Source organism: Temnothorax americanus, unplaced genomic scaffold, assembly GCF_048541705.1.
Source record: "Temnothorax americanus isolate GAGA-0224 unplaced genomic scaffold, ASM4854170v1 Scaffold7, whole genome shotgun sequence".
NCBI lineage: Eukaryota > Metazoa > Arthropoda > Insecta > Hymenoptera > Formicidae > Temnothorax > Temnothorax americanus.
In genome coordinates, this window is record NW_027509792.1 from 6802213 (window position 1) to 6823491 (window position 21279).

The following is a 21279-nucleotide window of genomic DNA, read 5'->3' on the forward strand; positions in this document are numbered from 1 at the left end:
TTAAACTTTAAATAACATTTTATATTGTTGAGATGTGCAATTTAGCCTTAAGCATTATGATTTAGCCTTTAGCATTTTTTTCTTTCAGTTGGCAATCGTACATTCCTTTTTTTTTTCCTTTTCTGTACGTTGTCAGTCAGTCCATAGCTAAGCGTCGACAAGGAAACACGTGTGAATAAATCTTTCTTAATACTTAATACTTAGTGTATTAAATTCACGCCCGCTATCCGTATCCCAAAGCGCTACTCAACAGGTTATGGGCCCAGTGCTTTGATCGGGCGCGCCGCGGAAATTAATTCGAAAGACTCACGCGTTCTCAACTCCAAAATCGTGTGCCAAACACGTGCTCAAGATGTCGGACGACAAGAACAAAGTACCGCCGTTCGACGGCACTAACTACAGCAATTGGAAATTTCGAATGGAGACACTTCTCGACGAATTGGACCTACTGGAAGTAATCCAGGAACCATTGAACAATTCAATACAGGAAATTCGAAACTCAGCAGGGGCACCTGAAATCAAGGTAAAAAAGGAAGAGACCATACGCAAAAAGGATAAACGCTGCAAATCGCAAATCGTGCAACGTGTCGCTGACACGCATCTTGAATATATCAAGGACAAAGACACCGCGTATGAGATCTGGACAGAATTGAGGGATACCTTTGAAAGAAAGGGAATGGCAGGTCAGTTACTGCATAGGAAAGAACTCCTCACTCTAAAATTCAATCCGGGCAAAGAAACACTGGAGTCTCACTTTCAACGTTTCGACCGTCTCATACGCGATCTTAAATCAACGGGCGCTACATTGGATGAGACTGATGTGGTGTGCCATTTGCTACTCACGATGCCGAGTGAGTATGACACCATAGTCACGGCATTGGAAACGCTTACCGCAGAAGCACTCACGACGAATTTTGTCAAAGCTCGTCTCAGGGACGAGGAAATGAAGCAGCTATCCAAACAAAGAAAGAGCAAGAACAAAGCATCGCAACCTTCAACCGCCTTCTCGACAAATCAAGGCAAACGGAATTATAAGTGCCACAACTGCGGGAAAGTCGGCCATTTTCGTTCGCAGTGCAAACGACCTCCAAAGTCGGAACAGAAAACAAAAACAGCAAACGTAGCAACAGACAGCAAGGCACGTGATGTCGAAGAAACTGAGGCATACAGTTTTTCTGCTCGTATCACGGAAGGTAAATCAACCTCTACTTGGTGTTTAGACTCTGGCGCATCAGAACACTTGGTAAGAACTCCTAAAAATATAAATAATGTGCGTAAACTGAAATGCCCTGTAAACATAAAGGTTGCCAAGTCAGGTGTGACTTTGAAAGCGGAAAAGATCGGAGATCTGCGCGTTAAATCGAAAGTGGGAGACAAGTATAACAGCATTGTCATTACGAATGTGCTGATTGTTCCCGGACTGGAAATGAATCTCTTGTCTGTTCGTAGGCTTGAAATAAATGGACTTTCAGTGACCTTCAAGGACGGCCAAGGTGTCATCCAAAAGGGCGGCACGGTCGTCGCCGTCGCTCAACGACGAAACAAGCTCTATGAGCTAAATTTGATGCATGATACTGAGACGGCCAACCTCAGCGCAGCTGAACAAAACTTTAAACTTTGGCACTTGCGCCTCGGACACATCAGCGATGGAAGACTACGGAAGCTCACCAACATCGCCGAAGGAATCAACCTACACTCTGAAGAGAAGTCATCTAAAATATGTGAGATCTGCGTTCGAGGGAAGCAGACAAAATTTCCACATAAGAAGGAACGACGACGGGCCACACGACCACTCCAGCTGATCCACAGCGACCTATTTGGCCCTGTGACCCCTACGTCACACGACGGAAAGCGATACCTTCTAACATTCATTGATGACTTTACGCATTTCACGGTTGCGTATCCGATCGAGGCAAAGTCAGAAGTCTACAGATACTTTAAGCTTTATGAGTCTATGGTAACCGCACATTTCAATTATAAGATCTCTCGTTTTAGGTGCGACAATGGGCGAGAGTACATCTCCAAACAGATCAGGGACCACTTCGAGGAACACGGAATTCAGTTTGAATACACAGTTCCGTATACGCCCGAGCAAAATGGCGTAGCGGAACGTCTGAATCGAACCATCGTGGAAAAGGCTCAATGCATGTTACTGAACTCAAACTTGACAAAGTCCTTTTGGTCTGAAGCTGCACTCACTGCAATATATCTGCTAAACAGATCGCCCACGGAAGCACTCCGAGAGAAGACGCCAGCGGAAATGTGGTTTGGCGAAAAGCCCTGTCTAAGAAAGATCCGCATATTCGGATGCTTGGCATACCTACACATACCAAAGCAGCAACATGCACGAAAATTTGACTCCAAATCGAATCACTGCATCATGGTGGGGTACGCTCCAAATGGCTACAGACTCTGGTTACCGGAAAAGAGAAAAATCGTGCATGGTCGAGATGTAATCTTTGACGAGACCAAATTTCCAACTCCCTACGATACAGACCTTGTAATGAGATGGGAGGTAAGTTACCCAGAGGAAGAAAACGAGGAAGAAAACGAGGAAGAAAACGAGGAAGAAAACGAGGAAGAAGACCACATGGAGGACGAAGAGGAAGACACGGACGACGCATCTGACTCGGAAACAACTGAGAAAGAGAAACTCTTACCGCCTCTAAAACACTCGACTCCTTCAGGGGACCTACCGAGACGAAGCAAACGAGAAAGAAGGCCACCTACACCCTTACAGTACACGGTACTGGCTCTGAATGCCGAAACTTACGTTGATGATGTGCCAAATGACTTCCAAGACATCGAAGGGAGAGACGATAGTAAAAACTGGTACCAAGCTGTATCAGAGGAAGTACAAGCACTCAAGCAAAACAATACATGGACAATGACAAAGCTACCTTCGGGACGACGTGCCATATCCAGTCGTTGGATTTTTCGTCTGAAACGGGACGAAGATGGAAATCCAGAACGATATAAAGCGAGACTAGTCGTTAAAGGATGCTCGCAGAAAAAGGGACTAGACTATGATGAAGTATACGCCCCGGTAGCCAGGCTCACAACAGTCAGGACACTTCTCTCCGTCGTAAACCAGGAAGAATTACACGCAATTCAAATGGATGTGAAGAATGCGTTTCTTCACGGAAATCTACAGGAGGAGATATATGTAAAGATACCAGATGGAATCAAAGGCAAACCCGATCACGTACTAAAACTAAATAAATCAATTTATGGACTCAAACAAGCTCCAAGAGTTTGGAACGAGAGATTTGATGAGTTTGCAAAACGAATTGGCTTCAAACAATCACCTCATGACAGATGTTTATATGTAAAAGTGTCTAAATCTTTAAAAATTTATCTCTTATTATATGTAGATGACATCATCCTGGCCGGCAGTGACTTAAGGAAGCTTGAAAGGGTCAAATGTTCGCTCAAAGGAGAATTCAAGATGACTGATCTCGGACACCTTCACAGCTTTCTCGGCATCAAAATTGTTCGGAGAAACAACGGAGATGCACCTCACACAAGCCGCATACATCAAGAAACTGCTCACGCGTTTTCACATGGAAGATTGCAAGGGTTCGAACACTCCTATGGAAGCAAAACCCGATTTTAATACCGACGAAACAACGGAAATCATCATTGAGCAGAAGCCATACAAGGAACTCGTGGGCTGCCTTATGTATGTAATGCTAAATACCAGGCCTGATCTGAGCGCAGCGGTAAATTACTATAGCAGTTTTCAAAGCAATGCAACACAACAACACTGGAAGGGACTGAAGAGAATTCTTCGATATTTAAAGGATACGATGCACTACGGTCTCATATATCGCAAACAACAGTCTGCTGCACTCGCAACATACGCTGATTCCGACTGGGCTGGATCCAAGGACAGGAAGTCCACCACCGGTTTCCTGCTGGAAGTTTATGGAAACAACGTGTCGTGGACGACAAGGAAACAGACGACGGTAGCACTCTCTTCTACGGAAGCTGAGTATGTTGCACTGGCCAGTGCAGCTGCGGAACTGATCTGGCTGAAAAACCTACTCAATGACCTACTTGTCACCTGTGAAACTCCGGTGACACTCTATGAAGATAACCAGTCAAGTATTCACCTACTAAATAAATGGGAACACCGGCGACTAAAACATTTGGATGTTAAATACCACTTCGTAAGGGACTTGGTGCTGCAGAAGATCATCGAAGTGAAATACGTGCCATCCACAAGCCAAAAGGCGGACATTCTAACAAAAAGTCTGAGTAAAAACTTGTTTGAGAAATTCAAACCTCTAATCGGAGTTGAACATTGTTAAATGGAATCAAAGCTTAATATTTAATTCTATTCCATTTTTTGTTTGTTCAGCTACTCAACATCTTTCACTCGAGTCATTGCTCACGTTCACAATATCAGTTGTAAATTCATTTTGATTTATATAAAGACTCTAAATTGAGAGGGGGTGTTGAGATGTGCAATTTAGCCTTAAGCATTATGATTTAGCCTTTAGCATTTTTTTCTTTCAGTTGGCAATCGTACATTCCTTTTTTTTTCCTTTTCTGTACGTTGTCAGTCAGTCCATAGCTAAGCGTCGACAAGGAAACACGTGTGAATAAATATTTCTTAATACTTAATACTTAGTGTATTAAATTCACGCCCGCTATCCGTATCCCAAAGCGCTAATCGACATATATAATAATAATAGTTATTTGACACACTGTAATTAGTTATTATAAGATATAATTTATTTACCTCTCCTTTATATATCCATTTATTTTATTATAATTTGTAAAAGTTAAAAAGATTCACTAATGACAGGGGTTCCTAATACTATTGATACGGTACTAGCAGCCCAAGAACATGGCGGACCGTGAAAAGTCAGCTGAAAAAGATCAAAGGTGCCGACATGCTTTGTCCCTACTGTATATCCTTATACTGTGATCTCGTCGACACTTCTTTTCGGACGCTCAACGAGTGAGCATCTTAGTTATTTGCTTTGATATTGCGTAGATACGCTACTTTCTATAATAGTAAAATCCTTAATATCCCGGCTTCTGAGGAAGCAGAGCTGTTATATACAGCTAAATCGCTATTTGGAAAAGACGAAACCTTGTCTCTGGGCTTTCTGACTTCTGAAAAAGAAACGAGGAAATTCCGATAGTAAAGACGAGGGCGGCCATTAATCCCGAGATATATTTCTGGAAGGACGAGGATCCCTTACGTCGTCTTTATACTTGATAAGTATACTTCTGATGAGATAATTCCAGTTATTCTATTCTGGAACAAGCCTAATTTTTGCTAATTGCAAAGTAACCTTATCATTTTATTTGGTAAAACCGTTCTTGGGTTGACATTAAATTCAGGCTATACAAAAACCTAATCATCGGATATTGGTTACTGAGAACATCGTGAGATTTTCACTATTGCATTTCGTGGCGCGCATAAAGTAATACGATCGAAAGGCCTTTTCTCGAGAGCTCAGTTCCTTCGTGGACTTTCCAGAAGACAAATAGTATAAGGCTATTCGTGCTTCAATCAGTATAACGCATAGCGTGTTCGGCGCGTGACAACGGAATATCTGAGGCGTGAAACGTCGCGTGATTTGAGCGTGATATACCGTGTTAAAGTAGTACGACATTGCGTATCCTAAGCATAATACATAGCGTGTACTAAGAGTGACTAAAGTCAACATAGATATTATTATCGGGTGATCCAAATAGTAAATACTTTCGAAATTCTCTGTTTGAAAAACTATATTCCTTTATTTTTATTAACCGTAATTATTATTATTCTATTTCTTGCGTGTTTTTCTGTATATATTTGGTAATAATTTGCGATATCAGTTTATATTTAACTTATAAGTTTATCCAGGTCAATAATGATTGAAGTACAATACACTATTATAACATAATCTTTCATTTCAGAAATTATATTCTTAATCGACGTTCTCTGCTGAAACATTACTTGAACTTAGTAGTTTGATTGATAAATGAAAGATAAAATATCTGATAAAAAATAACAAGAAAACTTCAATCATCAATGACAACAATTCAATATAATCCTTTACTGCATTATTCTTGTACGATTTACGTTCTTGCATATGTTTATGACTGTTTATTATATTGTGCATTAATTTGATTTTGTTTAAATTACTTTGACATTGTCTAACTGAGATAAACATTAATTGCTGCATTCCTGCGCAACCGAATGTAATATATTGATTCCACTCTACTTAAAATTATAATTGATTTATTTCATAAACAATAAAGGCATCGTTCTTTCCTTCCCTTCAAATAAAAAGTTTGATACTCAGTTTCTAAACAGGGTGGATAAGCACCTAGGTGCCCGGAGGTGTTAAGGCCGCCTCCACGTAGGAGGGAGGGGGCGAGCGAGACGAGGAGGGCCCCGCACACGCACTATCAGTAGGCGCACTGACGGCACCTGCTCGCGCCGCCCTTAAGGTAGGCGTCTCGCTACGTGCTAGTCATGTGACTGTTTGTAGGTTTTCACGTTCAGAAATATATTTCAGGCAATTTTTGCTAAGGGAAAAATAATTTTATGAATTATGGTGTAAAATTTCATACGTGACAAAGTATGTTACTTTTTCCAAATTCTGTGATTTTTCTCATTTGACTTCGTTTTGATCAGCTGATCATGCGAGTCGTCGAGAAAGGTTACAAGTGAGAAAAATACTTGGCAACGTCGCATTTTACGTCAATTGTAGTTTGTCAACAACCGGCAAATTCCTAACCTTGATTTAAATAGCCAATGTTATTTTAAGAATTTTCGCTATGGAAAGGCACGACATTCGTGCCGAACATGGTATTTTCGCCGGCAGATTTATTTCGCGTAAACGAAAACAATGGCGTGAAAACGTTTTGATCGCTAAGAAGAAAAAACCAAACGAGCCAACGACGGTTGAATACGTCCACGCAGGACGTCGAATAGTCGAGTTAGGGTGCCTCGCGGATACATTGTGGTGCAACCAGTGCAATGAGCCACTATCCCTGCGTAATACTGAATCCGAAGTATTCAAGGGTCTTGCAAGTGAGCTCGACGTTCGGTGTACGCATTGTAACGAGCTGAAGAAAGTAGCTACGGGAAGAAGCAAGTACAGCGATACTCTTCGGAATCGCTTCGACGTAAATTTCAAGCTCGGCATCGGTAAGACACACTGAGAATACATTTTAAAATAATTCGATTTCTTTAACACAATGTATCTCTCTAATCTATATTACATTATTTATTGGTTAGGAATGATTGACAGTGGCATTGGTGAAGCACAAATAAATACTTTCCTGTCTGCTCTTGACATTCACCCGGTCTCTAAAAGTTTACTGAAAAGACACGAACGAGATGCGGGTCTGGCAATTGAGCGACTAGCGAAAGAAAGTTGCCAGAAGAGTATTCAGTTGGAACGACAATTAACGATAGCATCTGAAAGGAGTAATTTCTCTACGGTGGACAGTTCTAACGTCGATCAATCAGCTGGTTCGAAGTGCGTTCATATGTATCGTATTAAACTGTATTAAACTGAGTCCGAGTTTTTCTTTTTGCATTCTAACATCCAATTATATTTAATCCTCCACACTGATTTATGCCTTTTTTATTGCCATTTTATAGCATTCTGGTTTAATTTTGCATCCTTCTATTCAGTATGCATGTTTGCATCGTGCTCTTTAGGTGACAGTCCTTTCGTCTATGATGCAGAGAGAACCTTCCCTCAAAGCTGAATTTTTCTGACGATTTCGTAGTGTGTTGCTAATATTAATTATGCTTTAATGTGAAAGCTTCGAAAAGTTTAACATGCTAATTTTTATTGGAGAAGTTAAAGAATAAAATATATTTTATTAATCTGCAGGATGCCCGCAAAGGAATTTTACACATAACGCAGAGATAGAAGAACTATTGCGTTACAATGATGCAGCCAGACGATATGGAATCGCATCAGCGTTGTTTATAGAAATATCAGTATCAATGTTTTGTTTATATACACATGTATTTATCACAATCGACCGTGACAGTGGATTGTGTTTCTTTTTTGAACCTTCGTCTGAAGAAGTCAATAATTCATGTAGATTCGATGGGCTCAGTCATAACGACACCGAAGAAATGCGAGATTGGCCAACCGACTGGAGTGGAATGGTTTCTCTGAAAGCAAGTTACGACGCAGGGTGGCAAAAGCGTGGCACAGGCCACTGTTATAATAGTCTCACGGGTAAGATGCTATACTACACAATGATTTTTTATTACGATATCAAATTATATATTTAGATGAGAACGATTATCTCTTGTGTCCTCTCCAGGTCATGGATCCCTGATAGGATATTACAGTGGACTCGTTCTGGCGTACGCTACACGCACAAAAAAATGCGCAATGTGCGAGAAGGGTCACAAACCATCGGACCACGATTGCCGATTAAATTTTGATCGAAGTGCGAAAGCTATGGAGCCGGACATGGCCGTCGAACTAATCGCTAAAAATGATCTTTTAACGGAAGCAAATGTCGCAATCGCAGTACTAATCGCAGATGACGATGCTTCGTCGATCGCTGCAGTACGCCGAGAGTCCTCTCACAGAGTTGAAAAATGGTCCGATCTGAACCACGCCAAAAAAGGCCTCACAAGTGCACTGTACGCTTTAAATCTGCCGAAAGCTCTTATAGATTATTTCGGACGGGCGTTTTCTCGGGCGATTCATCAAAATAAAGGCAATGAATCCGCAACAAAGACAGCACTGCAAAATGTGGTAGATCATGCGTATGGAAAGCACGATAAGTGCGGAAACTGGTGCCGATCGCATACGGACGAAAACTATGTACATGAGGATCTTCCAGATGGAAAGCCGCTGACGGATTCGGAGCTGCGGGCAAATCTGACGAACATATTCATGAAGTACGCCAATAACGCTAGTAAGCTTGCTCCTTGTGGTTCTTCCCAAGCGAATGAGAGCTTCAACCGTATCGTCTGCAGCAAGCATCCCAAGAGTCAATTTTACGGCGCCTCCGAGTCGATGGCCTTCAGAGTAGCAGCAGCGGTGTGCCAAAAAAATCTTGGTACGCAATACATTTCTCAAGTATGTAAAAATCTAGACCTTTCTCCGGGTAAGGAAACAACGAAGTTTCGAGCGAAAAAGGATAAAGCGCGATCCGAAAAAGCGAAGAAATCAAAGGCGATTTCTCATAAACGAAGAAGACTTTTTCTCGCCAAAAAGAGATCCGCCAAAAACGCTTCTGCCCAAAGACGAGAAGGACTCACGTACGAATCGAACTCCGGATTGGAAGGAGTGTCGGAGCTGCTATGGGATAAGCCAGATCAAGAAGTTACAAGTAAATTTTGAACAATGTTTCTGTAATGTCTACATATAAAAATTGTACTTTCTTCAATAACAAAGGTGACTGGGCTGAGAGCAAAATCGTAATATTCGACTTGGAAACGAGTGGTCTCTCTCATTCGGCTGAAATATGCCAAGTAAGTTTTATCTGAATTATTTGATAGATTACATCATTTTCGCCACGCTGCATGTGTACTTCTTTCAGATCTCTGCAGCTACGGAAACCGAAACCTTCAACGCATATATGGTTCCGAAAAGCATGACGCCTGGTGCTGCTGCAACGACTGGCCTTCAAGTACGCGCCGGTGAAATGTACTTGAACGACAAACAGCTAGATACCGTCCCACCGCGCGTAGGCCTGACCAATTTCATCGGATTCCTGAGAAATGTCGGAGATAATATCATCTTGGTAGCCCATAATGGATTCCGGTGAGACTCCCTATGGACAATTCAGAAGGTCCGCTGTTTACATTTTTATTTACCTGAGTTATCTATAATTTGCAGATTCGATGCACCCATGATTCTGCGCACTATGCGTAAGTTCGGATTACTCACCGATTTCATGTCTGTGGTCAGAGGATTCGCGGATACGCTGCCGATGTTTCGAACTCTCCTCGTCGAGCGGAGAAAAGAGAAGAAAAAGTTCAGTCAGACTGTTCTTGCTCAGGACTTTTTGGGGCCGAGTGCAATCGAAGGAGCACACGACGCCCAAAATGATATTCGAATCTTGAGGCAGCTAATAAATACCATTGGTATTGACGACGAAGCAATCAAAGTCGCGGCCAAAACCACGGAAAATATTGTGAAAGAGCAAGAAAAAATGGTTGTTGAACAGACAAACAAAGCCGCTTTGCAAAGCCTGAAGCCAGGAGTATCCGCAGGAATGATTGCGAAGATGGCGAAAGCTGGTCTTTCACTGGACGTACTTCAGAAAACGTATAGCGATGGAAACGAACATGCGGTAAAGATGCTTCTCGCAGAAGATATTGGAGGCCGACCGCGTGTTACGAAGGCCGAGAGAATAATAAAAGCAGTCGTGGAAGAGCTGAAATGTCAAAATGTTACGTAAATCTGGGCGGATATGCCGATTTATGCATTTATAATGCTCATCCGTTCCTTTTTGTAGATGATAATAATGTTTTAAATAAACGTAAATTGAAATAATTGATTATTTAGCTGACTTTCAATTAACCCGTGAATGGTCCGTTATTTATTAATATATCGATAATAATAAAAATATGAAAAGAATGTGTGTAATTTATTTATAAATTTATTTCAACGAATTTTGTAACAATGCGTGTACCATTATTTCTACGAGTACCAATTCTAAAATACAAGCAAGGCAAAATAAAACATTTCCTCCTTTTTGATTGAATTTTGACAATTACTGAGAAAGGGTATCAAAACGCATGACAGGGGTGTCAATCACTATCCAATTCGGCTAAGAAAGACGAGCCCCATAACCTGCAACTACAGTGATTAGCCAGCGGCGTTGCCAAGTCTTCCCAACCTCACCTCGACCAAAAAATGTCTGCTCGATTACCGCATTTTCACTACAATAAACTAAAAAATTAGCAGCGAAATCTCCGGTAACCTATATATTTTATGGTTGCATCGGATTCTTCGAAATCTAATGTACAAAAAGCAATGTTTTTTTCTCACTTCATCTAATCGAAAAATACGAAAATATGTGATTGAAACCGTGATAGAGCCTTCTTTTCTGTATTAAGTAATGCAAAATTTGTGATTTTCGAGATCGATTTTCTAGAGTAAATAGTCGGTAAGGAGCCACAGAAAAAATCGACTGCAAAGCTGATCATATAATTTGATATAAAAACCGAAATCGAAAACTTTTTCTAATACATGCCCTGACGAGACGACTACCTTAACCAATAGGACGCTGATCGTCGTCCAGCAGTTCGCGAAAAAAGCGAAACCCGAGACAGCACCATCGTACGAGATACGACAATTCAGCAGCGAGCCGGAAATATACTTTGAAAGAACCGGACAATTGCAACAGGTAGAAGCTACATGAAAACTAGCGATTAAAATCGACATAGCAGCCTTAGGAAACCAGAGATATCACCAACTTCAGGAATTTCTACAGCAAACCGAAGAGTTATGCAAAACGATAGTCGCAAAGGACACGCAACAGACGTGCAAAAACATTCTCCATACGATAGAGAAAGATAACAAAAAACTAACGCAATTATTAACGCGATTACAGACAATATATAAAACAAATGATAATAAACGTGGTTTAATAGATGCGATCGGCACGATCAGCAAAACGCTGTTCGGCACTATGGATGCCGACGACGCAAAAAACATACAGGAGTAGCATGAACTAATACAAAATCAGCAACAGACTCTACGGCACACCGCAAAAAGTCAATTAAAGGTGATAAATGCCACAATAGGCCACATGGAGGCCTTAGAAAAATCGTTAGATCATAACGAGCGACTGTTAACGAACGTCACGGATACAGCTGGACACAGCATTCTACGCCAGAAGAGAAGAAATAGACGAACAGTTATTAATACTAACCACAATTACAGAGGACCTAATAGAAGACGTGAAAGACACGATAGACTACCTCACATACTCGCGAGAAGGAGTCATACTCACTCGTTTATTACCGATAGAAAAAATAATAACAGAATTAAAAAAGGCAACGTCACAATTGACGCGAGGATCTCATTTCCCATTTAAAGTTAGACTAGAAAATTGGAACAATATACAAAGCTACGTAGAAATTAATGCGTATTACGATAACCCGACCATTTATATGATAATCAAATTTCCCGTGGTAGCGTACCCCGTGTATGAAATAATAAGAACGACAGCATTACCTGTCTACAACCACGCGAAAATTTTTACATTTCTAAGAATTACTCACAACATATTAGCAATAGATAAAGAGAATCATAATTATATAACGCTAGAGGAACGCGATTTAAATGGTTGTAAACGAAACGGAATAAAATATGTATGTAACCGAAACTACCCGGTATACTTCATAAAAGCCGACGCACCATGCGAGGTGCAAGTTTATGTAAAAACGCCAGGATATGTAAACACCTGCGAGAAACGTCAAATAATGTCAAACGTAACCCTATGGATAACATTAAGCGAACCACAAACGTGGCTATTCTCAACGCCGAAAAAGCAAAAGCTAACGATTCAATGTAACGATCAGGCGGAACAAAAAGTAGAAATCGAACGAACAGGAAAACTAAGTATAAACGAAAACTGTAAACTAACCACACCCGACATTATTATAAAAACAAAAAGACAAACAACTATGAAACAAATAGAAATACACTTAGCAGATTTTAACATAACACTAACAAACGAAAATAAAAATACTAACAAACAAGCGAAAAAAGAAATTAAATTAGAACCTGTAGTTAGGAATCCGAACGAATTAATGGAATTAAGCCTAGACGTAAGCGACATAAATAAAGAGTTGGAAAAATCCCAAGACACCCTAATAAAAAATCCCTATGTCATATATCCCGTAGGATCGACACTTACGTTAATATTAATTATATTAAGCATAGTAGGAATAATCATCTATGTAATAAAAAGACATAAGAAACGAGCAAGCGCCCGACCACACGTACAGGGCGACTCAGCGATACTATACTAGAAAATAAAAAGAATGTAACCTCAGAAACAAATAAAGAAAATAAACCACCCTAACAGAAATAGAAATAGGATAAGCAGCGAAAAATTGTAACAAAAACTACAGACCGTAATTTCCTTCTCTCAAAGGGGGAGGGATGTTGCGGCCCCAATTAATATAACAATCAATAGTATTAAGAATAAAGACCGCAAAAAACAATAGGGAACGCGACCGCAACTGCCCAAAAGAATTACGCAACGCCGAATCAGCAAAAGATGAGTTGCGCGATCGGCCCACATACGATCGAGCAATTCAACGATATCGAAGGACAGGACAAAAATACAAAAGGAAGCGAAAACAGGATACGAGAAGGCAATCGGAGTCGGGCAGCGACGAACGGATCTTGTACGAAATAAGTTGTAGAGGCGAAGTAATTAGTAAAAGTCGTGTTTATTGCATCCAAAAGTGTTAGTCAATTGCCTCCCGCCTCCTCCTTGGAAAGATCGAATCCAAGTGTCCCAAAAAAGGGCACAACACTCCGTTGACCCACCATTATTAACTCTTTCATTTTCTTCCATTTTATTTTTTCTTTTCGAAATCATCAAAAAATTAGAAAAATTTTAGCACCGGTTTCAAGAAAATCAATTGTTAATGAAAAATTATCCATTAATAAAAAATTAAACTTATCATCCAAAAATTAAAAAAATTTTGACACAACTCCTATTTCATATATAATTCTTTAAGATTTGGTCAATTAATCCCCGAAAAATTTGAAAAATTTCGTAACCGGTTTCCAAAAAAATCGGTAACAAAAAAATAGATAAGCTAAGAGAGATATGATCCGGGGATCTGAGGGAGGGTGAGGGGCGGAGGGGGGAACCGCGGGGGGGGAACCTTGGGCGGGCGGCAGAGGGGGGAGAGGGGAACCGCCGGCGGGCAGGTGGGGGGGGGAACCGTGGGCGGGAGGGGGGGAACCGCGTTTTATGTGCGCCGCGGGAGGAAAAGGGAGGGGGGAACCGCGTTTTTCGGGCGCCGTGTTTTCCGGCGCCGCGGGGCGAGAGGGTCCGCGTTTTCCGGCGCCGCGAGGCAAGGGGTCCGCGTTTTCCGGCGCCGCGGGGCGACCGCGTTTTCGCCGCGAAGCGGGGCGAGGGGGTCCGCGTTTTGCCGCGCCGCGGAGTCCGCGTGACGTCACACGGCCCGTTCCCGCTCGCGTTATCTCTCCATCGTAGATGTTTCCCCCGTCCCCCGGTCGCGCGCGTCTTCTCGTTCGCGCGGTCTCTCTCGCTCCCGTTCGCGTTATCTCTCCCTCGCGCGCTCGCTCCCGGCCCCCGTTCGCGCGCGTCTTCTCGTTCGCGCGGTCTTCTCGCTCCCGTTCGCGTTATCTCTCCCTCGCACGTTCTCGCTCGCTCCCGGCCCCCGTTCGCGCGCGTTTTCTCATTCGCGCGGTCTCTCTCTCCCCCGTTCGCGTTCTCGTTCAGAAATTATACAAAAACTACAAATAGAAAAATTGCTTACCACCGCTTGATTTCAACCTAAAACCCCCGGCTCTTGAGTCACCTTCCGCACTGTGTGTGACACAACATTGATTGTCTTTTTATTGTTACACTTATTGTTACTGTTATGTAGTAAACACACGCGTCGTGCACGACATAACTAAAGCGAATAAGAGAGATTTTCGGATGGCTCAGACACATACACACACATTCACCTATAGGTGCATCAATTAATTATATGTACAAATAAATAATTCGGTATCTTAGGGACGAGTTTCAATGCGCGCTAGATGTGGCTCCGGCGTTTTCGATCCTTCGTTGTCACGGCCGATTTTCGATTATTCCTCGTTACTTCGATGTATACATGTCGGTTACGTGGCCACGAAGAATCGCTCGAGACTTTGCTTTTCCTTCGAGACGAACATTTAAATTCTTTACAAAGAACATAATTGTGAACATAAAATAAAGTGTGTGTCAAGCCAAGGCGACCCAAGGTCTACACCTCTAGGCGCTGTCGCATCCGAATAATCAGATAGCGACTCAGGGCGATAGTCCCCTAGGCGTCGTCGCTTACCGCTCTCACTACTCAGGGCAACAGCCCCTAAGCGAAATAATCAACAACAGCCCTTAAACGAAGTCACATACTATTTGCAACCGATCCATGTATGTATGCGTATTTGCGTTCTCTTCTTAATTGTTATTTTCTGCTTTAATGTTTAACGTTTACATTCTTTATTAAAACGATCTTTTCAACTGTTTTCTGTATTTATTAAGCACACATTAAATAAGGCTCAAGACGAAAATACGGCGTAGATACGAATAATAATCTATGCTGATCACATAACATTTTGGTGCCTCCTGTGAGGTAAACAACTCACATACAGAATTTAAGTTTTAACTACACTTGACGGCTATTTAAACGTAAGTTTGTTCATTTGTATCGAAACTATTTCTCGCGAATGTTATAATCATGTCCGATAGAATTAAACATCTTACGCAAAAACGTACTACCTTAAAGTCTCAGATAACCAATCTGGCGAACATCCTCGACAAAGGTAGTTTTAACAACGCCAATTTAAGATTGCGAATTAACCGTTTAACGGTCTTGTATTTTAATGATAAACTTGTAGTCTTAGATCCGAGTGATGGACATCTAGAGGAGTTCACTAACATTCAAGATCGGTTCTACTCCCTCGCTGGTAAGATTGAGGATATTTTGAATACAGCGAGTATATCAGAGGCGAGCGCAGGTACAACAAACGAGGAAATTCGAAGCAAAAATGCAGTATCCGTAACTTCTGTCAAGAAACGGCGGTTCAAATTACCCGAGGCTCCTTTACCGACATTTGACGGTAAATATGAGAATTGGTTATTGTTCAAGAACGCATTTCAAAATATGATCGGCTCGCAAGCGGATTTATCGGATGTAGATAAATTACATTACCTAAAATCGGCATTAATCGCTGAAGCCGCTAACAAAATTAAGATTTTCGCGATCGACGGGATGAATTATGCTAAGGCATGGGAATTACTAGAACGCTCTTACGAGGTTAAGCGGATTTTAATCTCACGTCATCTTTCATTGATTATTAATTTGCCCGCGATAGATCAGGAAACTACTAGTGGTTTATCTAAGCTCGCGGATGACGCTCAACAACACGTCGCGTCGTTAAATGCTTTAGGAGTTTCGCTCAGCCCGGAAATAATTGTACATCTTCTGGAAAGTAAATTGCCGAAGAATACGTTGGAAAAATGGGAAGCGACTCTTGAGAGAGACGAATTTCCGAAACTGGATCTATTGTATGAATTTTTATATAAAACCGCAGTTTGTGCTTCTAAACGTGAAAGGTCAAAAATATCGGAACAAGAGAAAGGTAAAGATGAAATTCCGGTTAAGAAGAAACGCAGCAACTTCTCAAATAAAGCCTTCGTATTAAATTCGTCAAACACGCGTAATTGCATAGCATGCAAGGTTAAACATCATCCACTTTATTTATGCGACAAATTTAAACAATTGCCAGTACATAAACGTATTGAGACGGTTAAAAATGCTAAGATTTGTTACAATTGTTTAAGATCCCATCGAGATACCCCTTGTAAATTCTCTAATTGTACAATTTGCCAAAAGCGACACAATACACTTTTACACCTCGATAAATACGCGGCTACAAACAAATCAAATACTACGAAATCTGAGAATACACAAACTGAATGACTAGCCGATTCGGTTCCCGACAGAGCCACGAGCCTCACGTCAATATCACAAGTATCTGGTCCCCAATTACTAACGAGTGCATTAGTATACATTCATGATCGCAAACGAAAGCTTATTAAATGTCGTGCTTTGTTGGATACATGCGCTACCGCAAACTTCATTTCCGAGTCCATCGTGAAACAATTAGATCTTCATGTAATGGCACATTCGTTACCGGTTGGCGCGATTAACTCTATGAGTACCGTATCTAGAGGCATAGTGCAAATCACCATACAGTCTATACGCGATAGTTTTTGCAAGGATCTTACATGCTTAACGATTCCAGCTATTACGGATTTGATTCCGTCGGAGATCTTCCCGCGAAATTCGATCGGAATACCTTCGAACATTAATTTGGCGGATCCAGAATTCCATCTTCCACGTCCGGTCGACTTATTAATCGGTTCAGGGGCTACATTGTCGTTGTTCTCAGTTGGTCAGATTAATTTATCCCATGAAGGTTGTGATCTATATTTACAAAAGACGCGTCTGGGTTGGGTAGCCGGTAGCACGTCCTTACAATCTCCATCGTGTGCGTCGAAATGCTATTTCGTTAGAAAATCAAATAGCGAAATTCTGGCTGATCAAAGAAATTACGAGAGACAAACCGAAATCGGAGGAGGAAATTACATGCGAAGCATACTTTACGAATACCGTCACTCGGAGTCATGATGGGCGTTTCATAGTTCGTTTGCCGTTTCGCAAAATAAATAAACGTCTTGGCGAATCGCGGACTATTGCGCTTAAACGTTTATCGGCATTAGAACGTAAACTTGATGCAAACGCGACACTAAAGATCGAATATACTAGGGTGTTAGAAGAATATTTAAATTTAAAGCATATGTCTCTGGTAGAGGCTCCCTGTGAGGATGGATATTATATGCCTCATCATGCGGTGATTAAAGACTCGAGCCACACCACCAAGGTACGAGTAGTGTTTGATGCATCGGCTAAGACGAGTAACGGTATTTCCTTAAATGATACGTTAATGGTAGGTCCCACTATCCAAGATAAACTTTTCTCGCACTTGATTCGGTTCCGGACTTATAATTATGTTATTACCGCAGATATCGAGAAAATGTATCGTCAAGTACTCGTACACGAAGACGATCGTCGATATCAGCGTATTCTGTGGCGTAGGGGCGGTAATTTGGAAACATTCCAGCTTAATACACTTACATTCGGAGTTTCTTCATCGCCGTTTCTTGCTATACGAACCATTCAGAAGCTCGCTGACGACGAATGTCACACATACCCTAGAGCAGCTAAAATTCTCAAGTCACATTTATACGTGGATGACTTGTTATCAGGCGCCGGAACCGTTGACAAAGCTCAGGCGATTAGAGACGAGGTAATCACGCTACTTGCTCGCGGTGGTTTTTCCATTAGGCAATGGGCTTCTAACGATGAGCGTATTATTAGCGACTTAGCTTCCAACGCCTTACACGCAAATTTTGTACTTAACACGGATCGTTCCCTAAAAACATTAGGTGTATCATGGAACACGCAGGACAATAAAATATATTATTCGGCTTATCCGATCAAGATCACGGATAGATTAACAAAACGGAACGTACTGTCAGAAATTGCGAAAATTTTTGATCCAATGGGTTTATTGGGTCCTATTGTTCTTCATGCTAAAAAATTAATGCAAGATGTGTGGCGGTGCGGGCTACATTGGGACGAATCCGTTCCACAGAGCATATACACCGAATGGTTGGAATTTGTTCGACAATGGCAATTGATGGATCGGGTTTCTTTCAATCGCAAATTGTTAGTAGAAGATTATGGTGACGTTCAACTTCACGGGTTCTGCGATGCGAGCAACCTCGGTTACGGTGCATGTTTGTACATACGTTCGGTCGGAAAACATAAAGGCACCGTAACTAGATTACTATGCGCCAAGTCACGAGTCGCACCGTTGAAGACTGTTACTATACGCGACTTGAACTATGCGGCGCGTTATTGCTGGCTCAGTTGTATCGCGAAACGTATGATGCTCTAAATATCGCGTTCAATATAATTATTTTCTGGTGCGATTCGACAATTGTACTACATTGGTTAAACACACCATCTCACCTACTCAAGACTTATATCGCGAATCGAATCGTAGAAATTCACGAGCTCACTCATTATATCGAATGGCGTCATGTTAAATCGGGGGATAACCCTGCTGATGCGGTGTCAAGAGGTCAACTACCTCTCATATTTTTACAAAATCAGACGTGGTTTGAGGGACCTTTGTGGCTTTTAGAGGATGAATGTGCATGGCCTAATGAGATCATGCAAGCAATTGAAATACCCGAGTTAAAAAGGAACACTTGTTTGTCATTAATATCTAACGACTTCAATATTTTCGAGAGGTACTCTTCATACTCTAAGCTACTTCGAGTCATCGCGTATTGTCTTCGTTTTCGACTTACTAACAAACACATTGAAGCAATATGTGCAAAAGAAATTAACGAAGCAGAAATACGAATACTAAGGATTCTTCACGCCGCTTGTTTTTCCACTGAAATCAAAAGGCTTAAAAACAAGGATTCGATAAACAAGAGTAAAATAGTTAATTTAAACCCGTTTGTGGATGAGAACGACTTAATTCGAGTTGGAGGGCGTCTCCAGAAGACAAATCTGCCATTCTCACAAAAACATCCGATTCTATTGCCAAGCCGGCACTATGTAACGGATCTTATTATACGCAAAATTCACGAAACACATCACCATGCGGGCATCCAAACCACATTGTATCTCCTGAGACAAAGATTCTGGTTGTTAGACGGCCGTAATCAAGTTCGGAAGGTCGTGCGTGGTTGTATGCGCTGTTTCCGGTTCGACGCTAATCCAATCGAATATAAAATGGGAAATCTCCCACCGGCCCGTGTACGCGAAGCACCCCCTTTCACTAATACCGGTATTGATTTTTGCGGTCCATTTTATATCAAAGAAAAGAGATACCGCAATCGTACACGTGTTAAGGTATACATTTGCGTATTTGTATGCATGTCGATTAAGGCAATCCACCTCGAGGTTGTTAGTGATCTGACGTCCTACGGTTTTCTCGCATCACTTCGACGTTTCGTTGCTAGAAGGGGGCTGCCAGAACACATTTACTCGGACAATGGAACCAATTTCATAGGTGCGAATAATCAACTGAAAAAAATGTACGCGTTGTTCAATTCCGAAGAGCACAAGGACCACATTAACAAATTTGCTAGCGAACACCGCATCGTTTGGCACTTCATACCTCCGATAGCTCCACACTTCGGTGGATTGTGGGAGTCAACGGTGAAGCTTTTCAAACATCATTTCAAACGCGTAGTAGGAGATTCTTTATTCACTTTCGAGGAATTGAACACGTTTGTTATCGAAGTTGAGGGTATTCTAAACTCCAGGCCGATCACTTCCTTATCATCTGATCCGAATGACATGATGGTGTTAACACCCGCTCATTATTTAATTGGCAAGCCATTAACGACCCTCCCGGAGGGAGATTTATTATGTGTTCCAGTTAACCGGTTGTCTACCTGGCAACATATATCGAAAGTACGACAAGATTTTTGGGCACGTTGGTACCTCGAATATCTAAATGAACTTCAAACACGCAGTAAATGGATCAAAGATGGGCCGAAGTTAAACATCGGGACTATCGTGCTCATCAAGGACAGGAATCTACCATGCACGCAGTGGTTATTAGGCAGAATCACGAAACTCCATCCGGGTGAGGACGGAATAGCTCGAACTGTCACCATCAAAACGGCTGGCGGAGAATTGAAAAGAGCTGCTAAGTATCTGTGCCCAATTCCGGTCGAACAATAAGCGTAATATCTACACATGTCACAAGATTTGTTCTGAAGACGATAACGTATCTATTCATTGTAATGCGTATTAGTATCATATATTACAGATTAGTCTTTGGATGTTATTGTTGATCGTTGCCCTCTCAACGGGGGGAGTATGTTATGTAGTAAACACACGCGTCGTGCACGACATAACTAAAGCGAATAAAAGAGATTGTCGGATGGCTCAGACACATACACACACATTCACCTATAGGTGCATCAATTAATTATATGTACAAATAAATAATTCGGTATCTTAGGGACGAGTTTCAATGCTCGCTAGATGTGGCTCCGGCGTTTTCGATCCTTCGTTGTCACGGCCGATTTTCTATTATTCTTCGTTACTTATTCGATGTATACATGTCGGTTACGTGGCCACGAAGAATCGCTCGAGACTTTGCCTTTCCTTCGAGACGAACATTTAAATTCTTTACAAAGGACATAATTGTGAACATAAAATAAAGTGTGTGTCAAGCCAAGGCGACCCAAGGTCTACACCTCTAGGCGCTGTCGCATCCAACAATCAGGTAGCGACTCAGGGCGATAGTCCACTAGGCGTCGTCGCTTACCGCTCTCACTATTCAGGGCAACAGCCCCTAAGCGAAATAATCAACAACAGCCCTTAAGCGAAGTCACTTACTATGCGCAACCGATCCATGTATGTATGCGTATTTGCGTTCTTTTCTTAATTGTTATTTTCTGCTTTAATGTTTAACGTTTACATTTTTTATTAAA

The 21279-nt window shown here is 41.6% G+C and overlaps 4 protein-coding genes across 4 annotated transcripts; all 4 read left to right on the forward strand.

Annotated features, from left to right (window-relative positions):
• Positions 1-6448: 6448 nt before the first annotated feature.
• On the forward strand, positions 6449-11226 carry LOC143906004 (uncharacterized). The gene is made up of 6 exons (XM_077421716.1): positions 6449-7493; positions 7857-8213; positions 8302-9324; positions 9390-9466; positions 9535-9758; positions 9834-11226. Exons 2-6 carry the CDS (start codon positions 7973-7975, stop codon positions 10396-10398), a joined length of 2130 nt encoding a protein of 709 aa, XP_077277842.1. The 5' UTR covers positions 6449-7493; positions 7857-7972; the 3' UTR covers positions 10399-11226.
• Positions 11227-15107: 3881 nt separating this feature from the next.
• Positions 15108-16701, forward strand: LOC143906191 (uncharacterized). Its single transcript, XM_077422073.1, has one exon. The coding sequence runs from the start codon at positions 15422-15424 to the stop codon at positions 16664-16666; it is 1245 nt and encodes a 414-aa protein (XP_077278199.1). The 5' UTR covers positions 15108-15421; the 3' UTR covers positions 16667-16701.
• An 845-nt stretch (positions 16702-17546) lies between these two features.
• On the forward strand, positions 17547-18710 carry LOC143906111 (uncharacterized). Its single transcript, XM_077421912.1, has one exon. It carries the CDS (start codon positions 17547-17549, stop codon positions 18708-18710), a length of 1164 nt encoding a protein of 387 aa, XP_077278038.1.
• A 995-nt stretch (positions 18711-19705) lies between these two features.
• On the forward strand, positions 19706-20521 carry LOC143906112 (uncharacterized). The gene has a single exon (XM_077421913.1). The coding sequence runs from the start codon at positions 19706-19708 to the stop codon at positions 20519-20521; it is 816 nt and encodes a 271-aa protein (XP_077278039.1).
• Positions 20522-21279: the final 758 nt, after the last annotated feature.